Raw genomic sequence first — 24,024 nt, forward strand, 5'->3', positions numbered from 1 at the left:
GAAAGTGAAAGAACAAAACCAAGGAATGGGAGAAAATATTTGTGTATATGATAAGGGCCCAGTATTCAGATTGTAGAAAGAACTCTTACAAGCTCAAAGGAAAAGAGAACCCAATTAAAAATGGACTAAGCGTTGGAATAGACATATCTTTAAAAAAAAAAAAAAGATGTACCCACCAGTATGCTTAAGGACATGAATAGGTGTCAAAAAATATTAGTCATTAGTGAAACAAAAATTGAAAGCATGATGAATTACAACTTCCCACCCAACTAGTGTGGATAGCATTTCAAAAATGAAAATAACAAGTGTTGGGGGAAGATGTGCAAAATCCTCATACATTGCTGGTGGAAATGCAAAATGACACATCTGTGAAAAACAGTTTGGCAGCTCCTCAAAAAATTCATCAGAGTTGCTGTGTGACCCAGTTATCCCACTCCTAGGTATATGTCGAAGATAAGTGAAGTCATAAGCTCACATAAAAACTTGTATACAAATGTTCCTGGCAGCATTAATCACCACAGTCGAAGAGTGCAAACAACCCAAATGCCAACCATGTAATGAATATATCACATGTGGTGATTATATCTATATAGCAGAATAATATTCAGTCATAAAAATGAATGGAGTAGTGATACCAGATGAATCTTAAACACATTATGCTCAGTGAAAGAAGCCAGATGCAAAGGCCACATAATGTATCGTCCTATTTATTTGAAATATCCAGATTGGAAGATCTGTGGAGACAGGAAGCCGATAAGTGAATGTCCAAGGTTCCTGGGACGGGATTGGGGATGGACTGCCAATGGTATGTTTTTTGTTTTTTGTTTTTTTTCCTGGAATTAGATATTGGTGATGGTTTGCACAACAAACCATTGTGGCATATACAATGAAAAAGGGTGAGTTTGATGGTACCTGACTTACATTTCAATGAGATGAAAAAAATTTAAAGGAAAGCATGTACCTTTGGATAGGTTTTTGGCCATTTTTAGAAACACAGTTGGCTACACCCAAAGACATAAAAAGCTGTCTGAGTCTTGCCTTCATCAGCTTGATCATCTGAGGTAAGCACTGTGGCCTAATGTGGTGGTGTTTCCTTCTTGTCCCCGTTATCTGCGTTGACATACTGCACGTGCATATACATATACGCGTACAGTTAGGGGGACCTCTTACATGCTACCCCCCTTTTAAAATATATATATATTTATATATATATAAAATTTTAAAAATTATATATTTATATGTTATATATATATATATATATATATATATATATATATATATATATATATATAAACAAAATAAAATAAAGCTCTCTGGCCAGTACAAAATTGCTCCTCTCATTCTGTTTCAAGGCCAGGGGGAGCTCCATGGTAGGATATGAACACTTACATCTCTCATTTCCCCTTCCAAATGTTGTTGACTACCAATGGCTATTTAGGAGATCTTCCCCCCAGAAATTTGCTCTTGTCATTCTATATACACAGCTCTGTGCCTCTGTGAATATTTCTTGAAGACCGGTTTGTAGCATAGTAATTGCTGGATCAAAGAATCCTTTGGCTACAGAAACATCTCTGAAGTACCTACTTGTGCACCTGATACTGTTCTAAATGGTGGGGAGGCATCACAGAAGACCCATGTGTGTTCCTTTTCATGAAGCCGAAACTGTAGTGAGGATGGGGACAGGGTAGAGTCAAATTTTGAAGATGCCACCCTGGAGTCTGCAAGGTTCTTTTACCTTCATGCTTCTTCCCTCAGGGGGGCTGGGGTAACAAATGCCCCTTTGCTGGCATCCTCAGCGCCCCATCGTGCAGCAGGGGCTGTTGACAGGAGGCTGGTTTCCTTATCCAGGCTCTCTACAAGATCTTGGAATCTGCAGCCGGAATGATGCCTGTGGGGATTTTAAGAGTGGCGAGACCAGGATAGAACAATCCACTACCCATTTAGGTGTATCTCGGGGAGGAGGGGAGCTGGGAATGATGTGACCCTGTCTGGGCAAACTGCCAGAGTGTGGCGTGACAGGAGCAGGTGAAAGCTCGATAGAGGAGCAGTGGACAGAAGGTACCTTCCCGTACTAGGGTGTCCCACTGAGAGGCCCAGAAGCAGCAGTCCTCTCTGGGAGGTACAACTGGGGGTGAGGGAGCCTTGTATTCCCAAACCAACCGTTGGGTGCAAGGTGCAGGGGAGCTCACCGGCATGCAAGGACCTCCACCTCTCCTGAGGTCACCATCATCCAACTTCTGGCCTCAACTCGTCAGCTCCACAGATTCTAATCAAGTGGGGACCGGGGAAGATGGCAGCGGAGCACGTGAAAGGTTCCCTAATGGGTGAGCAGGGCAGGGATTAAGGGCAACACTAGATCTGATTGGTCGAGATGGGATTGCTTACCAGGATCTTCCAGGGGAGAGAACCCCCACTGGCTGGAGGTGGGGGTGTCCTCAAAAGAGTTTATGAGTGCAGAAGTGGGGCTTGGAAGAGTGGAGGTGAAAGTGGAGGGTTTGGAATCCTGCTCTGGAGACTCCAGCCACTCGTCCACAAAAGGGGCTGAAGATACTAGCCAGGTCAGTGGGATCACTGGCTTTTGTTGTATCCTCTAGTCTATCTTCCTGTCACGTTTTTGAATAATGGGACTGCGGGTACTGGATCCCACGATGTGGATATCAGAGCCCAATAACAAATCACTAAATCTTTCTCCGGTGTCCTGTTATGTGCCCAGCAGACACCATGTAGGTCCTAGAAGGGCAGAGACATTTCAGAGAGCTCGTGACATACTCCAGGCCAGGTTTCTACAGGGAACCAGACGGTGAACTACTCATCCCAAAGAAGTGAACGCTTCGATGATGGGACTTTAAGCATTAGATAGGGGAGATGTTTGGGTGAGGGTAGGTAAGTAAGACATAGGTGGGTTCTCAAGTCCCTGAACTTCTCACCAGTCAGTCCTTAAACCCTGACTGTATTCACACCTGTGTCTGAAAGGCTGCTGAAGCAAGACTGGGTTCCTGTGATCTTGGGGGACTGAGAATCCACCATGGCCTCAGAAGTGGCCCAGTGTGTGTGTCCGCTGAGGAGGACAAGGTGCACAAGTCGAGCCCACATCAGCCTCTGCCCTCAAATTCCACAGCCTTGAGTGGCTACTTCCCATGAGCAAATAGCCCTGCTCTGGTTGTTGGCCTCATGGTGGGAGAAGAAGGGGGAAATGAATGTGCTTCAGAGTTTGGACAAAGTCCGGCAGGAACTGTAGAGGCCCTCGTGCCACCTGCCCTTTTAAACCAGAATTAGGCATTGAGAGGAGGGGACAGGTTTCCTCTTTGGGGATTGGGGGGCGGGGGCGGGGGTGGGGACAGGGGCGTCCCTCGGTGGTATGGTATGTGGTCTGTGGCATGTCTGCCTGGCAGGGCAACGTAAACCCCTTCACCATCTCCTTCCCCCACTGGTATTCACCGGCTGCAAAGGATCTGCCGGCTGAAGGTGTCCTTCTGTTCGGGGTCAGGTGGACACTGGGAAAACCAGGTGGCTGCAGTGCCTCCAAGCTTTAGGAGCTGAGAGGGCTACAGCAAGCACTGTGTTCAGGGTGAACAGGATATGGGCCAGACCTTCCACAAGGCTGGAGGCAGGGCTGGGTCTACCCTGAGCAGCGTGGGACTGTCCTGCTCCACTTTTCCCACAGCTTCCACTCAGCAGGAGGGCTCTGGGGCCTTAAGGACAGTGTGAGTCTCCTGTGGATGGTATGAACCTTTCAAGCCGAGAAGATAGCCCCATTTTGATGGGTGGAAGCCTCTACTGTGTGTCAGGCCTGGGGGCTGCCCTCTTCAGTGTTGCCTGGGCATGCTTGCAGCCGGTGTCAGTGTCCAGAAACAGCCAATGATGGCAAAATCTGGGGGGCATCCTCCCCTTGGAAAAGGAAGTTCCTCAGTTGCCTTGAGGGGCACACTGGGTTAGGGGCTAATAATGTGGAGACACCTGTGTTCCAGAAAGGCTCTTGGAATTCTGCCTTTCAGTCTCTGCGTCTCACTCAGGGCCTGGGTGAGACCTCATTGTGTCTCTCATTAGCATGTGTCCTGTATGGGCTGACTTTTTGTGTTGAAAACCAAGATGTCATTTCTCTGAACTGGTTTGGGGTCTGTCCGGGATTTGAGGTATCTGAACTGTGTGAGGGTGTGTGCGGTGCATGAGATCACTGAGCTGTGAGGTGTTGTGTGTCCAAGTGAGAGTTCTCTGGGCTATTTAAGGGCTCTCTCCAAATGTATGTGGTATCTGAACTCTTTTGGGTGCAGTGTGCAGAATGTAAGGTGTCTGGGGCTGTTCCCATGATGTATTTCAGTAATTAGGGTTTGAGCACTCCTGAGGGTCTCTGTCGAGGTTGGCATATTTGAGCTCCTGGAGGCCCATCCTCTAGGTTGTGAGGCCACAAAGGTTATTTGTCACAGGGCAGGAGGTTTGGAGAAAGCTCTGTGTTCACAGTACGGGTGCCCTGTGCTGCTTGTGTGTCTGCAAGCAGCATTGTGAGCTCTGTGATTGTGTGGTATCGACATGCGGGGTGTGAGGTCTGTGAGCTGTTAAGTTTCTATGTTGCATGTTCTTAGGTTGCTAAAATGCATGTGGGTCTGTATTTTAGAATTCATCGTCTCTGAGCTGCTTCGGGTCTCTCTTCATTTCTTGAGTTCACCGGAGTTTGAGTTCTGTGGGTTGTTTGATCTTGTATGTGGAATGCCTTGAGGTCTCCTAGCTGCCCTTTCCTGAGTCTGTAGCTCATCCACTTCAGCTCCTAACAACCTGGCTTCCTTGTCTGGGCCATTGAGTCTAAGTGGTTGGCTTCCCTCAGTCTGTTCTTGGGATAGTTTGGGTTTTGCGAGCCATAGTGTGAGGTCCATGAGGTAGTTGGGAGTCTGTGTCCAGGGCGTGATGCCTCCAATCTGGAGGGAGATCCAGGTCCTGGAGTGAGGTCTCCTTTGTCTTTGGTGCTGTGAGGCAGGCACTGAAGCTTGAGCCAAGTTGGAGTTTATATCCCGACTGAGAGACTTGGTCACACACCAGAGTTCAGACCTGAGGTGTTTGTGACCTCTACCCAGTGTTTCAGTCTGACAACTGTCCAGAAAGACAGAGCTTGATCTGGGTTGACTGACTGAACTCAACCATTCCAGCTCCCAATCACCTGGCTTCCTTGTCTCCACCGTTGACTCTGTGTTTGGCCTCCCTCAGACCCTTCCCTGGGGTTGGGTTCTCCCAATCCAGGGCTGTAACTTACCGATATCATGCAAATCTCAAGTGCAGATTGAAATATAGTCAATATCCAAATAAAAACAGCAGAAACAGCACTTTCACAAAAACATTTTACTGAATCCCAAGAGGTTCCAGGTAAGAGACCTTGCCTTTCATAAGGAGTTGTTGCAAGTCTCCTTAAAATGTGGAATCTTTTAAAAAAATTTCTATCCTTTCTCTATTGCTGGTATCTTGAGAGGCTCAGACAAGAAAGGACATTCAACTTTACGTTTTTGACAAGACAAGCAAAAAGAAAAGAAAAAAAGAAAAAGCCCTAACACACACACACACACACACACACACACACAAACACACACAAAACCACCCAATACACCCCAGAGTACTCAGTATAAGGAAATTGTATTGGAAATGTAAATGGAATCCTGTGATTAATTATAAAACCAAATTTCTTATCACACGATATGTCTACTGTCAGGATGGGCCATATTCCAGGACTGGACAACCAAAAATGCCTTCTTTCTCCAAATCTCATACACTGCAGCTTGTAATCTGATTACAACGGTCTAAATAATCCTAACCAGTGTGGGAATCACAGAGCCTATCAAAAGCATGTCTGTTCCTGTGTCACATGTTCTCTCTGTCTCCTCTCTCTCACACACACACACACACACACACACACACCTCTCTCCTACACAGAATTTCTCTGATGGTTCCATACAGAAATGCAGGAGGCAATGCCAAGGAAACAGACTCTTATCTAAATCTCTGGAACACTGACTGGAGCCCAGTCGTGTCCCGGGGTCTAAGCCGATGCCCGTTAGAAGTCTCAATCTCGTCTCTGCCAAAACTGGCAACGGTAATTAGAGAAAGAGAAATACGCCACACGTAGGTTGTCAAGCCGCATTTCTGATACTGCAGAGATAGGGCTTGTGCGGCAAACATCTATTCTTTCCGACAGCACCGGTCACGCATGGCCAGAGAGGACGCTGGTCCTGCGACACTTACGCGCACCCGGCTTGTTCTAGGGATATTCTCCCTCTCTCACTCTTAGGCCATCGCTTTCGCTCCTTCTTCCCTGGGATCGGGTTCCCGCCATCCCGCCTCCAGTGCACCCCCTCCAGTCCTTAGCCCTGGCGGTGACGCGCCCTCAAGAACAGAAGGGTTAAGTCCAGCAAGAGAAGTCCTCCCGGCTTCCTAGAGAGGCGTGTACGCGGCCCACGGGAGGAGGGGCTGCGGGACTGCCCGTGACGTCATAGAGATGGGACCCGATGAACAAGCCGGGTTCTCTATATTTAGCCTTCCTCAGGTTGCGCGGGACGGAGAGGGAGACGGGAGTGGCCCGGAGCATAGTGGGATCTTCGCGGTGGGCCGCGGCGCGGGTATTTGGAACCCGCGACGTAAGCACCCGTGGAATCGAGAAGGTTGAGCCCGCCCCCACGGCGGCGCACCTGAGTGACGGCCCAGGGCGAACGCTTCCTGAGGTCGTAGGGAGAGTTTCCGGGCGGTGCAGGTGACGTCGCGGACCATGCACGTGGTGCTGAGTGGGGAGGGGGGCCAGTACGGAAGGTCTCCGTGACCACGTGATGGCGTCTCTTGTAGCGCGCACGCGTGAGCAGTACCTGTTAACTGATTTTTGTTTTCTTACTAGGTTTTTTTTTTTTGCCTGGGCTCTACATGCACAGTAGTAAAGACAAAACCCATACTAGTAGAGAGCTTGTCTGTTCAGGCTGTTGCGATCCGTAGAGCAGCCCGGATCTGAAGATTAGAGTGTCTAGACTGTCTTCGGCAGGGTGGTTTTGCCGTCTCTCCACGGGGATGAGTAGACACGTTGTAGTGGGGAGATTTAAGGTGGGAGTGTTTCTGCATTCAGGATTAGTCTCAGCCGAACAGTGACTCCGTGAGCCAAAGAATGACGGCATAAATGTCTCTCTCCGTGTCTAGCTAGTTTCAGGAGAATGGACTTTTGATCACAGTGCTATTCCCGAGACAGCAGGGAGCTGCAGGGACTGTGTCTGGCCCTTCAGCCAGAGGAGGAGGGTCTGTGTTTGGCCTTGTCACACGTGAACCCAGGAGTCGCCCGAGAGGCTTAGGGCAGGTATGACTAAGAGTGAACAGCAAACCTCCTCGCAGTTATAAGGGCAAGAGTATTCCTTTGCGATAAGCTATTTCTGGAACACGAGAGCCTACAGAGATTTTTTTTACTGTGGCTTTTTTTCAGGGCTCAGGTGAAGTTCAATATTGTGTACAGAGTAAAAAATGGGCTTGGTGACTTTCGTGCCTGTGCAAACAGATATCCAGATAAGCAGAGATCTCTTTTTAGCCCTGGAACTTATTATCCATACTTGAAGAGCACTTTATGGTTTTTAAAAGGCAGTATTTTCCTGATCTAAATGAAGGAAGCATAGGATCATGGTCCTCATCTTACAAGTGAGGAAACTGACCAGAGAGAGGTTAAGTGACCTGCCCAAAGTCACACAAGGAATAAGCGGTGGGGCCCTGATTTCAGATCTCCGTATGGATGGCTTCATCACCTTTTGGCTATGCATGCACACCCTGTTGGTTTCCAGACCCACACATCTGGCTCTGTCCTCTCCTAAACTACATGCTGCCTGAGACAACTGGCAGCTCACAATCAGATTGCACTCAAGTGCTAGCCACTCTTTGGGACACTGGAGAGGACTTCAGAACGAAGGCAAGTGTTGGAGAAAGTAGGTCCCAAAGTCTCACCTGCCACCCCTGAGGGGGTGAGGCTACAGGAAGAAGACTGGAGGGTCTGAAGGGGGCTGAATCTCTGAGAGACAGGCTGATGGGCTAACCTACGGCACACGTGTGATAAAACAGGTTGCTTTGAATTCATTGTTTTTCTTTTAGCACTGGCAATGCATGCTGAATGCTGAAAACACACAAGGCAGTTAAACAAACCAACGAATATATGGATAAGTAGAGAGAGGCCCATTTCCCTAGGGAGTACTTAACTATAAAACAGCACTCTGCTGTGCAAAGGGAGAACATTATCCTAGAGGACATGAAACAGAAATTAGCTGTTTTTCCTAATTTTTTGCTATCATTCTTCTATTCCAAATGAGGCATCCCAGGCACAGAGAGGCTAGGAGAGCTCCCCCAGTTCACTGGGGGTACTGAGTGACTACTTAACAGTCAGTCGTCCCACGGGCTAAGAATACACAACATCTCCAAAACTGAACGTGCCCACCCCCACTCCCCATGCATCTGCATGTCCTCTGGTGTTGCCAAACTCCGTGAAAAGCAACCTTCTACCCAGCTGCTTCGGCCAGGCATCCTTAAAGCCATGCTTCCCTGCTGCCTCTCTCACCACCCCCTCAATCACCAAGCCCGGCCAATCCAACCTCCTCCACCCTTCTAAATAAGATCTTGACACTTAGTTCTTCCATCACTATGGCTAATTCCCTAGTCCAGATGACCTCATCTCTGCTTGATAATTACCACCAATCTTAACTCTTGGCCACAGATTTTTTCATCCCACTGCTTGAGGGACCTTTCTCAAATCCTAATCTGGTTGAATGGATAAAGAAGATGTGGTCTATGTATACAATGGAATATTACTCAGCCATTAGAAACGACAAATACCCACCATTTGCTTCAACGTGGATGGAACTGGAGGGTATTATGCTGAGTGAAGTAAGTCAATCAGAGAAGGACAAACATTGTATGTTCTCATTCATTTGGGGAATATAAATAATAGTGAAAGGAAATATAAGGGAAGGGAGAAGAAATGTGTGGGAAATATCAGGAAGGGAGACAGAACATAAAGACTCCTAACTCTGGGAAACGAACTAGGGGTGGTGGAAGGGGAGGAGGGCGGGGGGTGGGGGTGAGTGGGTGACGGGCACTGAGGGGGACACTTGACGGGATGAGCACTGGGTATTATTCTGTATGTTGGTAAATTGAACACCAATAAAAAAATTAATTTATTAAAAAAAAAGAATAAATACAGTACAAAAGGAAAAAAAAATCCTAATCTGGTCTTGTCTACCCTGCTCAAAACTCTGCAGGGGCTTCCTGCTGTTCTTAGGATAACGTCCAAGCCTCCCGGACTGAGCACAGTCCCCTTCCTTACTCCCTACCCTCCAAAGCCTCATCCTCAGCAGACCGCCTCCTGCTCCACCACCACTCCACATTCCAGCCCCCGTCAACCTCTTCCTGTTCAGTAGATGGCCAGTGGACTCTCTTCTCCCTGCCTCTCATTTCCCCAACCCCACACGTGCCATCCCCTGTAGATCGAACATTCACTTCATTTGCCTGATTCCTACCTATGTTCAGCTGTCAGGTTCAGTAGAGAGCAATTTCCATTTAACCTGAGGAGTACCTGGATGAAAAGGCACTGTTCACAGAACTTTTTACTGAATAGAAGTGATGGAGACTTCATTATAAATTCCTCAAATGGGCAGGTATTTTACTCTGGTTCCCAGTGAGCTAATTGGAAATGCAATCGGACAGCCCAGTTTCTCTGGAAAAGAATAGGATGGCATAGAATAGGATAACACACGGCAAAGATCATACCTCAATTTATGTGGTGCCTGTGATGCATTTGAACTCGGAGTTTGGAATGTGGCACACACTTTCCTGATGCCTAGGGGTCCTACCTTCCAGTGAGGAGGGATAAACAGAAACATGGAAAGATTATGTCACTTTATGGCACCTGTGACCCAGGAAATTAAGCAGCCCTTCAGCTGCCTCCCTTGGACTTTGTCTTGATGAGCTCATTTTTCCACTGTGAAGTGCCATCTGAGTTTTCTGTTAGGACAAGAGGAAGGATTGTAACTGGTCTTTCCTTTACAGCGGGTTGGATTTATTAGTCGCTGTGGCCATCAAGGAGGCTAGCTGCCTGCACCTATGGGAACTCTCCAAGGGAGTCTGACAGTGCCTTCATATCGCTCCCTAGGGGCCCCTACCAGGTGTCAGCAAACCCTGGAGAAAACTATGTCGGTTCCTACAGCGTCCAGTGGAGAGTGTGAACCCACTGCTGGTTCAACATGCCATAGGCTCAACTGTGAGGATTAACCTCACTCAGTACAACCCCTCTGAACACAGCACACCTCGGTATGAGATGAAGTGTGTGCCTTGGACGAAAGAAAAGATGGAACCACTCATCCAACCAGCACTACCCCAACCCCCAAGCCCGGCCAGAGGGTGGGACTAGACTCCTAGGCGCCTGGCATACTTCCCTCTGTCGCTGGCATGTCCCTAACACAGGGCACGGTGTGATGGGCTCTTCCTGCAGCCTAGCTTGAGGAACTAAGGTGTGCGGGGTATATACAGTTTGATTCCCCAAAGACTCAGGTCTTTGGTAAGTGTCAAAGCCCACCTTCTGTAGACAGGAAAACAAACTGAAAGGCGTTAGGTTGATGAAGCAGGAGAGGGTGGATCTGGGAAGCACACCTCCTTTTTGCCTGACTCCAAAGCCAGTCTTTGCACTCACAGTGACACAGCGGGGTTGTGTTTCAGGTGCTGAAATGCAGATACTGTTCCAAGATTCCATAGTCATCATGGTCCCAACACCATGTCCACCTTGAAATGCAGGCACCCAGCAGGGTATAAAGCAACCCCCAAAGGTTCTAAGACTCTGCCTCTGCCCTGTGAGGAGCTGCCCTGAAGCAACAGATCTGGAGTCCCTTAGCATGGAAGGCTTGCCTCAGAGCCGACAGCCAAGCAGGACCTCAGCTTCCAGGGTTCCCGCAGAGAGATCCTTTGTCTTAATAGAGAGACTTTTGGAGTCAACCCCACCCCACAAATTAGGTCTCCACCAGTCTCATTCTGTTTATCAGATATGAACTGAGTGACAATCAGAGGCAAAGGAAGTACTTTCAGTGGCCGCATCACGGTTGTGGAGCTGGCCGAACTGCAATGGTGGATTGGAGCTCAGTAGACCAAGGATTGAAATCTGGCTCTACCTGTGGGGAATCTCTCGGTTCTTGAGCTTGCGTGTCTGTAAAATGTGGGTGATCGGAGTGCCTACCGCCTCAGCATCCTGACCCCTGAGAAGTGGTCCTGACCAAACACACGCACGTACAGGTAGGTAGGGGTAAGATGCCCTCCTCTGTGTACCTGAGGTACCATGACTTAAATTCCGCCATCTCTCTTCTCACAGGACATGTGGTGGCTATCTGCTGGCAGGCTATAGCTAACTCATCCCTGCATCCCCAATCCGTGTTCAGTAAACAGACACATGGTTTGAGGTGGTGCTTAGAACATGCTTCTTCAATGAGTGAAGGACCTTGACCCAAGGTGACATTATAACTTCATGATAAAGGGTAGTTATTGTGCCAGTTATTTCTCTCTTACAAATGACGTGGAGAGTGGAGCACCTGGGTGGCTCAGTGGTTGAGCATCTGCCTTTGCATCAGGTCATGATCCCAGGGTCCTGGGATCGAGTCCTGCATCGGGCTCCCTGTGGGAAGCCTACTTCTCCCTCTGCCTATGCCTCTGCCTCTCTGTGTGTGTCTCTCATGAATAAATACGTAAAACCTTTTTAAAAAATGACACGGGGGAATGGCGTAAACAAGACATCTCTGTATTCTGATTCTTTTTGGGAGGTGGAGGAAGATTGCATCTTTTGTGCCAACTTAAATTGCAGATGCTTACAAAAAGGAGGTTACACGGGTATTTTAATTGTGTGGGTCACTCTGTTGCCCCATTCATTAGTCACAGTTGTGATCTCACAGTGGAACGTGGGTCAAGATCCTTGGAACGTCAGTCAGCTCAGAGAATGTTTTCCAAGTACCAAAAGTTACCAGTGCACATAGTAGGTGCGCACAATGACCTGTCCAAGAGGTGGACTGTTGAGTGAATCCAGACTGCTAATTAAGTGTGTGATGCTGTGGCTAGAGCACAGCTGCCCTTGGAGACAGGGATGTGGGCACCTGGTGAAGGGGGTGTCAGTGCAGATGAATGCTGTCAGCCTCGGAAGGAGGCGCTCCTCCTCACTCTCCTTCCAGCCCTTTGCCCAAACCTGCCTCTCTCTGAATGGTCTTCTCCATGTCCCTCCTCTGCCTGACTTACAGCCTGATACAGGTTGTCACTCAGCATCTGTGATCCGTGGGTGTCCTTTGTGGTCCAGCTGGCTGAGTAGAAGCCTGTCACCCTCTGCTCTCCCCACTTCCTGTGAGGCTCTCACTCTCTGCCCCTGCCCCCAGTGGCCCAACCTCCTGGCAGCCTCTGCTTCATACACTTCTTCCCAGCTGTTCCCTCTTGTCTGGAAAGTCCTGACCCCAGATGTCTGCTTGTCAGGCTTCTCTCCCCGTTCACATCTTTGTTGAAAGGTCGCCTCCTCGTGAAGCCTGAGCTCACTCCCTAGGGGTAACTTTGTAGGTTAGACTGTGGGGCTCACAGATAATCCAGAGAGGTATTGCCACTCCATACATCTGGAGTCAGGATGCACCTGGGCTGGGGTTCTTCTCTTTCGGGAGGTGAGGCCTTGTGCTGTCACTTAACCCCACCATGCCAGCATTTTCTTCTTTGGGACAATGGAGAAAATAGATTCTGCAGGGTTGATACACCAAATGAGATGTTTAGGAAGGACCTCACATTCTCCTTTATTCCATTTGGTAGGTATTTGTGAATGCCCACTGGGGTTAAGGCTCTGATGGGTGAACAAGACAAAATCTCTGACTGTGTCAGCTCATGGACTAGTGAGTGATACAAATAATCCGCCTCTGATGTCTGGGTGGGGCTGAGGCCGGGATAGGGGAAATGCAGGGTGTTGTGGAAGTTCAGGGGAAGGCCTGCTGTCCAGGATGTTAGGAAAGTGGGTGAAGAAGGCTTTCTGGTAGAAACGCTGCATGAGTCCCCAGAACGAATATGAGGCGAAGGTGTTCCTCACAGCCGTTACTTTCCCAATCCATTCATGCAGGACAGATGTGGCGTCACCTCCCACTCCCTCCTGACTGAGGGATGGGGGTGTGGCCCACGCTGGCCAGTGGGAAAGGAAGAGAATGTTTGCTGGAAGACTTCTGGGAGACTTCCTTGTTCATAGGAGAGGTGCAGGATTAGAGAGCCTCTTTCTGCACTTGAACATTGCCCTATCTGGATGTTGGTCCTGGAACATCTATTTCAGAAAAGGCCAGATCAGAGCTGGAAAGAGCCTGTGTCCTTGCTGGCATCACTGGATCCCAGAGTGTGACCCGCGTGCGCCCACCCTGCCTTCTGATTTCATTTTGCGTGACTGTGAATTGCCTTTGTGCCTAAGCCCACTTGAGGAGGGGGTTCCTCTTTACTCACAGCACAAAGCAGACATCCTGATATGGTGAGCATCATGGGATTTGGTTATCTGTTGGTTTGTGGGAGCCATGCTGTGTAGTGAGTAAGGACACAAGCTCTGATCCTGGATAACCTTCCTTCCAACCCAGTTCAGCCACTTGCAGTCATGTCCTCTTGAGAAATTTACTTGGCCTGGCCCTCTTTGCCTTGCTGTACTCTCCTGTGAAATGGGTTTATTATTCCTCGTAATAACAATACCAAACAAGATTGCATTTCTGAGTATGTAACGAAGTAATGCAAGGATGGTTCAGAGAGAATTGGGCATGGCACATTCCCTATCTACCACCACTGATACTGCCATGGGGTAGGTTGCAGGTCACGCTTCACGTCATATGAGCTACAGCCAAGAACCTAAAGACAGCATCAGATGTCTCAGTTCTGCCATAGAGACTCTCCTTCTGTGCCACACTCTTCTCATTCTTTGCATCGCGCATAGATGACCCTTCACCAGGAGGCTGGCTTTTCCATCGTGGGTCTCCCCACGATGATGTACACAAGTATACATAATCTTCCATCCTGTGCATCAATTCAGTTCACTCCAGTTCTAGCCTCAGATAGCTAGGGGCCACTTCTGGTGCAGGGGTGGGGGTGGGGGTGCAGGGCAGGTACCAGAGCATGTGACACTTCATTTCTGCCATATGGCATTGGAGCGGTCTGTGTCCCTGTGCCTGCATTCATCTCCAAACTCCCCTCCTTCCACCCCAGAATTCAGTTTACACTCACACTGGATTCCAGGTCACACCCTGCTCTTTCAGCCTCTCTCCTTCAGCCTCAAAGTCCTCCTGGTAGAAGGACAGTAACTCTGCCTACTCGACGTTTGTTGGGAGACCTGCAGGAGACGATAGATGGGAAACACCTAGCTGATATTACCTGGCACATGGAAGGCACGGAGTAAGAGGCAGCGCTGTCTGTCCTGCTTCTTTAATCCACAGCACCCGGCCTGCGGATGGTAAGATATCCTTCTCTTTTGTGCAGCTGATAATATCCCATTGTATATATGTGCCACACTTCCCTTAACCATTCCTCTGTTGATTGACAGTTGGGTGGTTTCCATTATCCTGGCTACTGTGTGTGATTAATGCTGCAATAAATACGTGACTCCAGACATCTCTTTGAGACGCTGATTTCAGGTTTTTTGGACATATACCGAGCAGTGGGATTGCTGGAAGATATGGAAGGTTTTTTGTCTTTTTGATCTTGTTGCTTTGAAAGGGGGTACCCAGAGATGAATAGGAACCTATAACAGTTTTAATTTCAGGGTTGTTTTTTTTTTTAAGATTTATTTATTTATTCGTTTATTTATTTATTTGAAAGAGAGAGAGAGAGAGAGAGAGAGAGAGAGAGCACATGAGATAGAGTGAGCACTGAGCAGGGAGGAGCAGCAGAGGGAGAGGGAGAGGGAGAAGCAGGCTCTCCGCTGAGCAGGGAGCCCAATGCGGGGCTTGATCCCAGGACCCTGGGATCATGACCTCTGCTGAAGGCAGACACTTAACCCCTAATTTCAGTTTTTTGAGGAACCTCCATAGTACTTTCCATCGTGGCCGCACCAGTTTGCATTCCCACTGACAGTGGGCAAGGGTTCCAGGTTTCTGCATGCCCACCCACACTTGTGATCTTCTGTTTGTTTGGTTTGACGGTAACCATCCTCTCATGTGTGGGGAGATATCTCATTGCTATTTTGACTTGCCTTTCCCCGATGATTAGTGATGTGGCACAACTTTTCATATGCCTTTTGGCCATTTGTATGTCTTCTTTGAAGAAATGTGTATTTGCATCCTTTGCCCATTTTTACATTGGTTTGTTTGTTTTCTGGCTATTTGTTGAGTTAGAAATGCTTGTTAGAAATATTGAAAATCAACCCCATATCAGATATGTGGTTTCCAAATGTTTTTGCCTATTTTGGAGATTGCCTTTTGGCTTTGTTGGTGGTTTCCTTTGCTGTGCAGAAGCTTTTAAGTTTGAAGTCGTCCCACGTGGCAGTTTTTGCTTTTCTTGCCTGTGCCATTGGTGTCGTTTCCACGAGATCATTGCCAAGACCAATGCCATGCAGCTTTTCCTCTATGTTTCCTTTCAGGAGTTTTACAGTGCCGGGTCTTATATTTAAAATTCAGCCTTCGGGGATCCCTGGGTGGCGCAGCGGTTTAGCGCCTGCCTTTGGCCCAGGGCGCGATCCTGGAGACCCGGGATCGAATCCCACATCAGGCTCCCGGTGCATGGAGCCTGCTTCTCCCTCTGCCTGTGTCTCTGCCTCTCTCTCTCTCTCTCACTGTGTGCCTATCATAAATAAATAAAAATTAAAAATAAAATAAAATAAAATAAAATTCAGCCTTCTTTGGGTTGATTTTCGTGTGTGGTGTAGCATAGGGTCCAGCTTCATCCTTTTACACTTGGGTATCCTGTTTTCCCGGCGCCATTTGTCAAAAGACTGTCCTTTCCCCATGGTGTATCGTTGGTGTCCTCATCAAGCTCAGCTGACTTTATACACATTGGGTTTATTTCTGGCTGCTACTCTGTTCCATTGGTCTGTGTCTGTCTTTCTGTCCGTACCATACTGATTGACTACTACATAGCCTTGTGCTATGTTTTGAAATAAGAACTTTGGTACCTCCAACTGTCTTCTTCCTCAAGGTTGCCTTGGCTGTTCAAGGTCTTCTGTTGTTCCAGATGCATTTTAGGATTGTTTTTCGTTCTTATTTAAAAAAAAAAAAGATTTTATTTATTTATTAATGACAGGCACAGAGAGAGGCAGAGACATAGGGAGAGGGAGAAGCAGGCTCCCCATGGGGAGCCGGTGCAGAACTCGGTCCCAGGACCCCTGAATCACAACCTGAGGTGAAGGCAGACACTCAACCACTGAGCCACCCAGGGATCCCTAGGATTGTTTTTCTGTTACTGAGAAATGCCATTGGAATTTTGGTAGGCGTAGCATTGAGTCTCTCATTCTTATTTATTTTCAATTTTTATTTATTTTTTTTAGATTTTATTTGTTTATTCATTAGAGACACGGAGAGACAGAGACATAAGAAGGAGAAGCAGGATCCCTGTGGGAAGCCCGATGCAAGACTCGATTCCAGGACCCTGAGATCACAACCTGAGCCAAAGGCAGATGCTCAACCACTGAGCCACCCAGGTGCCCCTTATTCTTCTTTTTACTCTTTCATCTTAAACTGGAGATGACATTGATTAACCAGTTATATTCTAAATCTGGCGATTATGTCGCTTGGGTTTCAGTTATTGAACCACCCTTGCTTTCCTGTGCTAACCCACTTGATCGTGGTGTATTTTCTCTGAATATTGCTGGATTCCATTGCTGGTATTTTGTGGAGGAATTTTGTACTTGTGATGAGAAAGATTATTGGTCAGTAGTTTTCCTGGTGTCAGTGAAATGCTAGCCTCATAAATCACTTGCAAGTGTTTCCTCTGCTTCTGTTTTCTTGGAGGAAATTGTGTAGAATTTGTGCATGCATGCGTTTTTCCTGTCGATAATTGGTGGAATTCACCATTGATACCATCTGGGATTTTCGTCAAAGTTTTTAACAACTGATTCAATTTCTGTGAACGGTAGTGAACTCTGCATGTTACTTCACCTTGGGTGAGTTTTGGCAGTTTATAGGCTTTGGATAATCAATCCATTTCCGAGTTGTTGCATTTATATATGTGGAATTGAATGTAATATTGCTTTATCATTTCTTTCATATTTGCTGGGTCTCTAGTGAAATCTCTTCTTTCATTCCTGCTATTGGAAACTTATTTCTGGGTGGCCCGGGTGGCTCAGCGGTTTAGCGCCTGCCTTCATCCCAGGGCATGACCCTGGAGACCCCGGATCAAGTCCCACATCGGGCTCCCTGCATGGAGCCTGCTTCTCCCTCTGCCTCTCTCTCTGTCTCCTGTGTATTCTCATGAATAAATAATAAAAAATTTTTTTAAAAAAGGAAACTTATTTCTTCTCTCCCTCTTTCCCTCTCTTTTTCTCCAGTTCTCTTGAGATATAATTGACACGCAGTGGCTCATAAGGGATACAGCATAATACTTTTACTTGCATGTATCATGAAAGGATTATCAGAATAAGCTTACTTGGCATCCAGCATCTCATATAGATACAAAAAGAAAACCGTGTTTTCCTTGTGAAGGGAGCTCTTAGGATTTACCCTCTTAACAACTTTCATTTATATCACACAGTAGTATTAACTAGAGTCATCATGTTGCACAATATATCCCAAGCACTTATTTATCTTATAACTGGATGTTTGTTCCATTTCACCAACATCTTCCAGTTTTTTCTCCCTCCCCAAATCTCCACCTCTGATAACCACAAATCTTACGTCTTTTTCTATATATTTAGGAGGCTTTTTCCAATTCCATGTATGAGTGCGATCATACCATGTGCGTCTTTCTATGGCTTATTTCACTTAGCATAATGCCCTCAAGATCCACCTATGTTGTCACAAATGGCAGGGTTTTCTCCTTTTTCATGGCTGAATAATATTCGGGTGTGTGTAGGGGTGTGTGTGTGTGTGTGTGTGTGTGTGTGTGTGTTCTTGATCCATTTATCCATCAAAGACACTTAGGGGGGCAGCCCGGGTGGCCCAGCAGTTTGGCGTCGCTATCGGCCCAGGATGTGATCCTGAAGTCCCGGGATCGAGTCCCACGTCAGGCTTCCTGCATGGAGCCTGCTTCTCCCTCTGCCTGTGTCTCTGCCTCTGTGTGTGTGTGTGTGTTTCTCATGAATAAATAAATAAAATCTTAAAAAAAAAGACACTTAGGGTTGTATCCATATCTTGGCTATTGTAAATAATGCTGCTAAGGACATGGGGTGCAGATATGTCTTTGACATAGTGTTTTTATCTCTTTCAGGTATATTCTCAGAAGTGGAATGTCTGCATCATATGGTAGTTCTATTTTTAAGTTTTTAAGGAATCTCCATACATTTTTTTTTTAAATATTGTATTCATTTATTTGAGAGAGAGCGAACACGAGCAAGGGGAGGGACAGAGGGAGAGGGAGAAGCAGACTCCCCACTGAGCAGAGAGCCTGACACGGGGCTCCATCCCGGGACCCCAGGATCATGACCTGAGCCAAAGGCAGATGCATAACCAACTGAGCCACCCAGGTGCCCCTCCATACTGTTTTCAATAGTGCTGTGCCAATATACATTTGTGCCAAAGTGTACAGGATTTCTTTTTTTTTTTTTCCTTAAGATTTTATTTATTTATTTGAGAGAGAAGCACTGAGCTCCCCACTGAGCAGGGAGCCTGGGATCATGACCTGAGCCAAAGGCAGACACTTAACTGACTGAGCCACCCAGGTGCCCCTCTTTCTTTTTTAAAGATTTAATTATTTGAGAGGGAGAGAGTGCGCTGGGTGGGCAGAGAGGGAAACTTAAGCAGGCTCTGTGCTGAGCGTGGAGCCCAACTCAGGTCTCCATCTCAGGACCCTGAGATTACAACCCCAGCTGAAACCAAGAGTTTGGGTGCTCAACCAAATGCACCACCCAGGTGCCCCATGATTTCTTTATTCTCCACATCCAAGCCAGCATTTTTATCTCTTGTTTTTTCAATACTAGGCATTCTAACAGGTGTGAGGTGATACCTCATTGTGGTTTGGGTTTGCATTTCTGCCGCAGATCCAGGATAGTCGGAGGCTACGATATGAAGAAAGACTCGGGAGTCTTGCTGAATTTTAATCTGGGGGACAGGGGGACCAAGAGTCAGACTCGGACTCGGACTCAAAGCACACTCGGACTCCAACGCCGAGGCTTTGTCTCCTCCAGTTTTTATTAAGAGAGTTAGCAGATTGGCTATAGGAATTATTAACTTTGAGAAGCAGAGAAAAACATGTTTACTTCAAAGGGTAAAAGAATAGGCGGTTGACTCGGAGGGGGTGGGGAGCAGAGGAGCTGTATCTGGAGAACAAGGTGGTCAAGAGTCAGTGTGCTGACTCAGGATCTCCCATGTCCCCAGTGTGCTGAGGACTACGAGATTCAGTTCTCAGATAGGCTCCGCAGGTGGTTCCCCACACATTTCTCTGATAATTATTGGTTTGGAGCACTTTTCATCTCTCTATTGGCCATTTGTACCTCTTCTTTAGAAAAATGTCTATCCACATCCTTTACTCAGTTTTACATTGGACGGTTAGCCTTTTTGCTATGGAGCTGTATGAGTTCTTTATATATTTTGCATATTAACCCCTTGACAGACATACGGTTTGCAAATATTTTTTCCCATCCTGTAAGTTATCTTTTCACCTGGTTGACGGTTTCTTTGGTGTGCAGCTTTCCAGTGAGGGGAAGTTTCTTGTTGATTGTGTTGTCTGTGGTTTGGGTGTCACATCCAAGAATTCATGGCCAAGACCCATGTCAAGGAGCTTTGTTGTTATGTATTCTTCTAGGAGTTTTATAGTTTCCAGTCTTACATTTAAGTCTTTTTTTTTTTTTTTAGATTTTATTTATTCATGAGAGATGCAGAAAGAGAGAGAGACAGAGATATAGGCATAGGGAGAACCAGGCTCCCCATGAGGAGCCTGATGCAGGACCCAATTCCGGGACCCCGGGACCACGCCCTGAGCCACAGGCAGATGCCCAACCACTGAGCCACCCAGGTGCCCCACATTTAAGTCTTTAATCTATTTCAAATTGATTTTTGTTGAGTGTAAGTCAGGAATCCAGCTTTATTCTTTGACATGTGAATATGCCATTTTCCCAGCACTATTTATTGAAGAGGATATCTTTTCTCCATTGAGTATTCTTGACCCCTGTGTGAAATATTAGTTGACCATATATGCATAGGGTTATTTCTGGGCTCTCGATTCTGTTCCATTGGTCTGTGTGTCAGTTTTTGTTTTTTTTTTTTTTTAAGATTTTATTTATTCATGATAGTCACACAGAGAGACAGAGAGAGAGGCAGAGACACAGGCAGAGGGAGAAGCAGGCTCCATGCAGGGAGCCTGACGTGGGAGTCGATCCCGGGTCTCCAGGATCGGGCCCCGGGCCAAAGGCAGGCACCAAACCACTGCGCCACCCAGGGATCCCTGTGTGTCAGTTTTTATGCCAGTGCCACACTGTTCTGATTACTCTGGCTCTGTCATTTGGCTAGAAAGCAGGAAGTGTGCTGTATCTTGCTTTTGTTCCCTCTCTTTCTTCATTTCCTTCATCGTCCTGTGAGAGGTTTGTCAATTTTATCGATCCTTTCAAAGAAGCAACTTTTGATTTGAGTTTCTCTAATCTGTCTTGTCAGAAATTTCATTGATTTCCATTCTTATACTTTAGTAAATTCTTATTCTTCCTAGGGATTTTGAAATTCTTTCCATAGGCTTCAACATCCTTTTAACTAGATGAAAGCCAGTGAAAATTCCAAAGAATGTGTCCCTCCCCGTGGTGGAAATACTTAGATTTTAGCAAATGTCTGCTTTTCAAAAGTACACGAACACTTGCGAGGAGAGCACATGCTAGCCACACATGGATTGTCCTTACAATTATGCTTGAGAACAGATATAAAAAGTCAGCAGGGGGACACCTGGGTGGCTCAGCAGTTGAGCGCCTGCCTTCGGCCCAGGGCGAGATCCTGGAGTCCCGGGATCAACTCCCACATCGGGCTCCCTGCATGGAGCCTGTTTCTCTCTCTGCCTATGTCCCTGCCTCTCTGTGTGTGTGTGTGTCTCTCATGAATAAATAAATAAAATCTTAAAAAAAAAAAAAGTCAGCAGGGAATCACCATGGTTGACTGCAGGGCATCATTTTGCATTATAGGTCATGTGGACGCCATAACGGATCACGCTTTTAAGACCTTGGTCATATGCCATCAGTCTTCTGAGCTCTTGGAAACGTATTATCTCATTTAAACCACAGAACCATCCTAGGGAGTAGAGCTCATTGTTGCCCCCATTTAACAGGTAGGAGACGGTGGCACGGAAAGGTTAAGTCAGAGGAATAATAACGGGTTTTCTTTCTTCTTTTATCGCCGTGTGTTGCAGTCTGGGCTCTTCTGGCCGTGTCCTTCCCTTGCTATCTTCCAGCTCTTTGACAGCCTTCACCTCCACCTTCCTCTCTAGACCCAAGGGCCAGGTGGAGCTATGAGCACCAACTACACCTCCATGGATCCACTCCAGAAGTGTAACCCAACACTGATTTCGGAATCTTCCCCGGTGATCTCTGAAGAGACTTCCCGGGAAGTCACAGCAGCCTCCCCTCCTTCCTTCTCAGAACTGCTGATGATGGGCCTCGGGGACCTCAAAAGCAGTCCTGGCCCCAAATACCCTGCCCCTCTGCCAGAGGGGCTGCCCCAGCAGCAGTACAGGGATGACAAGACCCTACAGGAGAGGCGCTGGGAAAGGTCAGCATCCCCTCAGAGGAAGAGAACACTTCTGGGGCACATGAGACGGCGACACCTTGATCACGTGGCGCCTTATCGGGTTGAAAGAAATGCCAGGATCTCTTCATCAGGTGATAGAGATCAGAACGGATTCCGATGTGAATGTCGATACTGCCAGAGCCATAGGCCCAATGTCTCTGGGATGCCTGCAGAGAGGAAAGGGGCCCCACATCCTTCCTCCTGGGAAACGCTGGTGCAGGGCCTCAGCGGCTTGACCCTCAGCCTGGGAACCAACCGGCCTGGCCTTCTGCCTGAAGGGGTGCTCCAACAGCAGGAGAGAGAGGAGAAGCTCCAACTGGAGATGCAGCAGGAAAGCAAAAGAATGTTTCAGAGGCTCCTAAAACAGTGGTTGAAGGAAAACTGAGGCTCTCGTCCTCATGTAGCAGAGATCTGAGTGGATTTGGACATGGTTGCTGGTGTTGCCAGATCCTGAGCTCGGATTCCTGTTGGGGACCAAACAGGAAGCAATCAGAGAAGATAGAGAAATAAGAGCAGTGTGAGGACTGAAAACTCTGTCAGTGTGAGCATGGATCCAATCCCAGGAAGGTCTTACTTTTTCCTGCCTGGAGTTTCTGGATCACCGTGGGGCTTTCTATGGAACACTGCATACCAGAGGTCCTTAACTTCTGTATCATGGCTCCCATGATGCATGTTGTCACTTTCCCACCCCAGATCTCTGTCTCTCCTCCCTGCCTTGTTGTCAATAAGATACCAGGTTTCTCTGTAGCATGAATGCCCTGTTGATGGCCATGTGCTTTTGTGCCATTTCACTGACTGCCTCCCAGAAGCAACACTAGTTCTGCCGGAATGCAACGTGTGCTCAACTGAGATCCACTTCCAAGAATCTGATGCTAAACAACGTGCAGAAAGGGACGCGGGACTGGAATGTGGTGTTTCACCATTGTGTTATCTGTGTAAGCCATTATGAATATGCTGAGCTAACTGTAGGTCAGTGTTTCCCTGCTTTGTAACATTGATTGTATTCTCCTTGGCGGAGTTTCTGATGGGTTACCTCACTGTGCATACCTAATAAATATACATAAGAAAGGAAAATAGCTTTTGATTCTGGTTTCTTGATCCATACTGGTTTGTTGTTTGTTTGTTGTTTGTTTGTGAGACCACGACATTTCAGTCCTACAGCAGTAGATCATGGTGGTTTATGGGATGAGCTCTAAACTGTGCGGATTTGGAGCAAGGGACGGGAAGGGCACCAGGGAACCCCGTCAAGTCACCCTTGGTGGCCCTGCAGGAGGACCAGCCTTCAGATCATCCAGGTGGAGCCAGTGGAAGAGAGTCTTCCTGGCCACAGCAGAGTCCACTGGCCACAGTAGGAGGTCCTGTGGGATGGTGCTGGTTGCCCTGGCCACAGGATCTTCAGGAGCCATTCTGCCTTCATTGCCTGGTGTCCCTGAGTCACTGCATGTGAACAGCAGCTTCATGACTGCTGCTTGACAACCAGAGCATCGTGGAGATATTTAAGAGTCATTTTAGGATTTAGACACGTGCCTTTTCATTTCAGGAGGCATGAATGAATCAATCTTCCTCCTTCCCCCGCCCCTGACACACACAGAATCCAATGCTGTGCACCCAGGAAGTGCCCATGCAACTCCTCTGAACTGAAAACACATTCTGTTTTCTGACAGTCTCTATTTTTAGTTAGCCACCACAGCTGTGTTGCTGCAGACATCTATGAGTCTCCTGCAGAGGGAAGTGGCTTGAGGACAGGTATGTTTATTATGCTCTGAACTTGTGATCTTGTCGGAGAGCTTAGGAGCTCAACTGACCCTGCCAGGCTTGTCTCCCACTTGAAGGGAGAAGGTAAATAAAGTAGGACTTTTCTTTCTTGAAACTCTGAAACCTAAATTCGGACTGGTCACTTGGGTGCGGTTAGCAGGAGTAACGTGGCATTTCACTTTATCGATCCTGTACTAGCTCTCAGACACCATTCTACATATTTCCATAGAGCAGCTTATGTAACCTGCTCCCAAACACTCATCATTGAGCAAGAACTCAAGGTCAATTAGTAGATGGGAAAGCAGAGAACAGAGAGGTTGGGTGACTTGCTCAGCGTCACACAAACCTAGCTACATCCTTGAACCCTCTCCAGAATGCACTGGGATGGGGGCAGTCATCTCCACATGGCAGA

General features: G+C 47.4%; 1 protein-coding gene across 13 annotated transcripts; it reads left to right on the top strand.

Moving 5' to 3' along the window:
- Positions 1 to 713: 713 nt before the first annotated feature.
- Positions 714 to 22,931, top strand: LOC140593655 (protein FAM156A/FAM156B-like). 13 transcript variants are annotated; one of them, XM_072744716.1, is made up of 5 exons: positions 715 to 805; positions 14,268 to 14,461; positions 16,490 to 16,642; positions 18,367 to 18,401; positions 21,481 to 22,931. In XM_072744716.1, the coding sequence occupies exon 5, from the start codon at positions 21,580 to 21,582 to the stop codon at positions 22,240 to 22,242; it is 663 nt and encodes a 220-aa protein (XP_072600817.1). In that variant the 5' UTR covers positions 715 to 805; positions 14,268 to 14,461; positions 16,490 to 16,642; positions 18,367 to 18,401; positions 21,481 to 21,579; the 3' UTR covers positions 22,243 to 22,931. The 13 variants fall into 13 exon arrangements, with proteins under 13 accessions (XP_072600825.1, XP_072600817.1, XP_072600818.1 ...); XM_072744717.1 differs by lacking the exon at positions 715 to 805 and adding an exon at positions 9,169 to 11,268; XM_072744715.1 differs by lacking the exon at positions 715 to 805 and adding an exon at positions 11,283 to 13,498.
- The last annotated feature ends 1,093 nt before the right edge of the window (positions 22,932 to 24,024 follow it).

Source organism: Vulpes vulpes, chromosome X (genome assembly GCF_048418805.1).
Source record: "Vulpes vulpes isolate BD-2025 chromosome X, VulVul3, whole genome shotgun sequence".
In the NCBI taxonomy this organism is placed as follows: Eukaryota; Metazoa; Chordata; class Mammalia; order Carnivora; family Canidae; genus Vulpes; species Vulpes vulpes.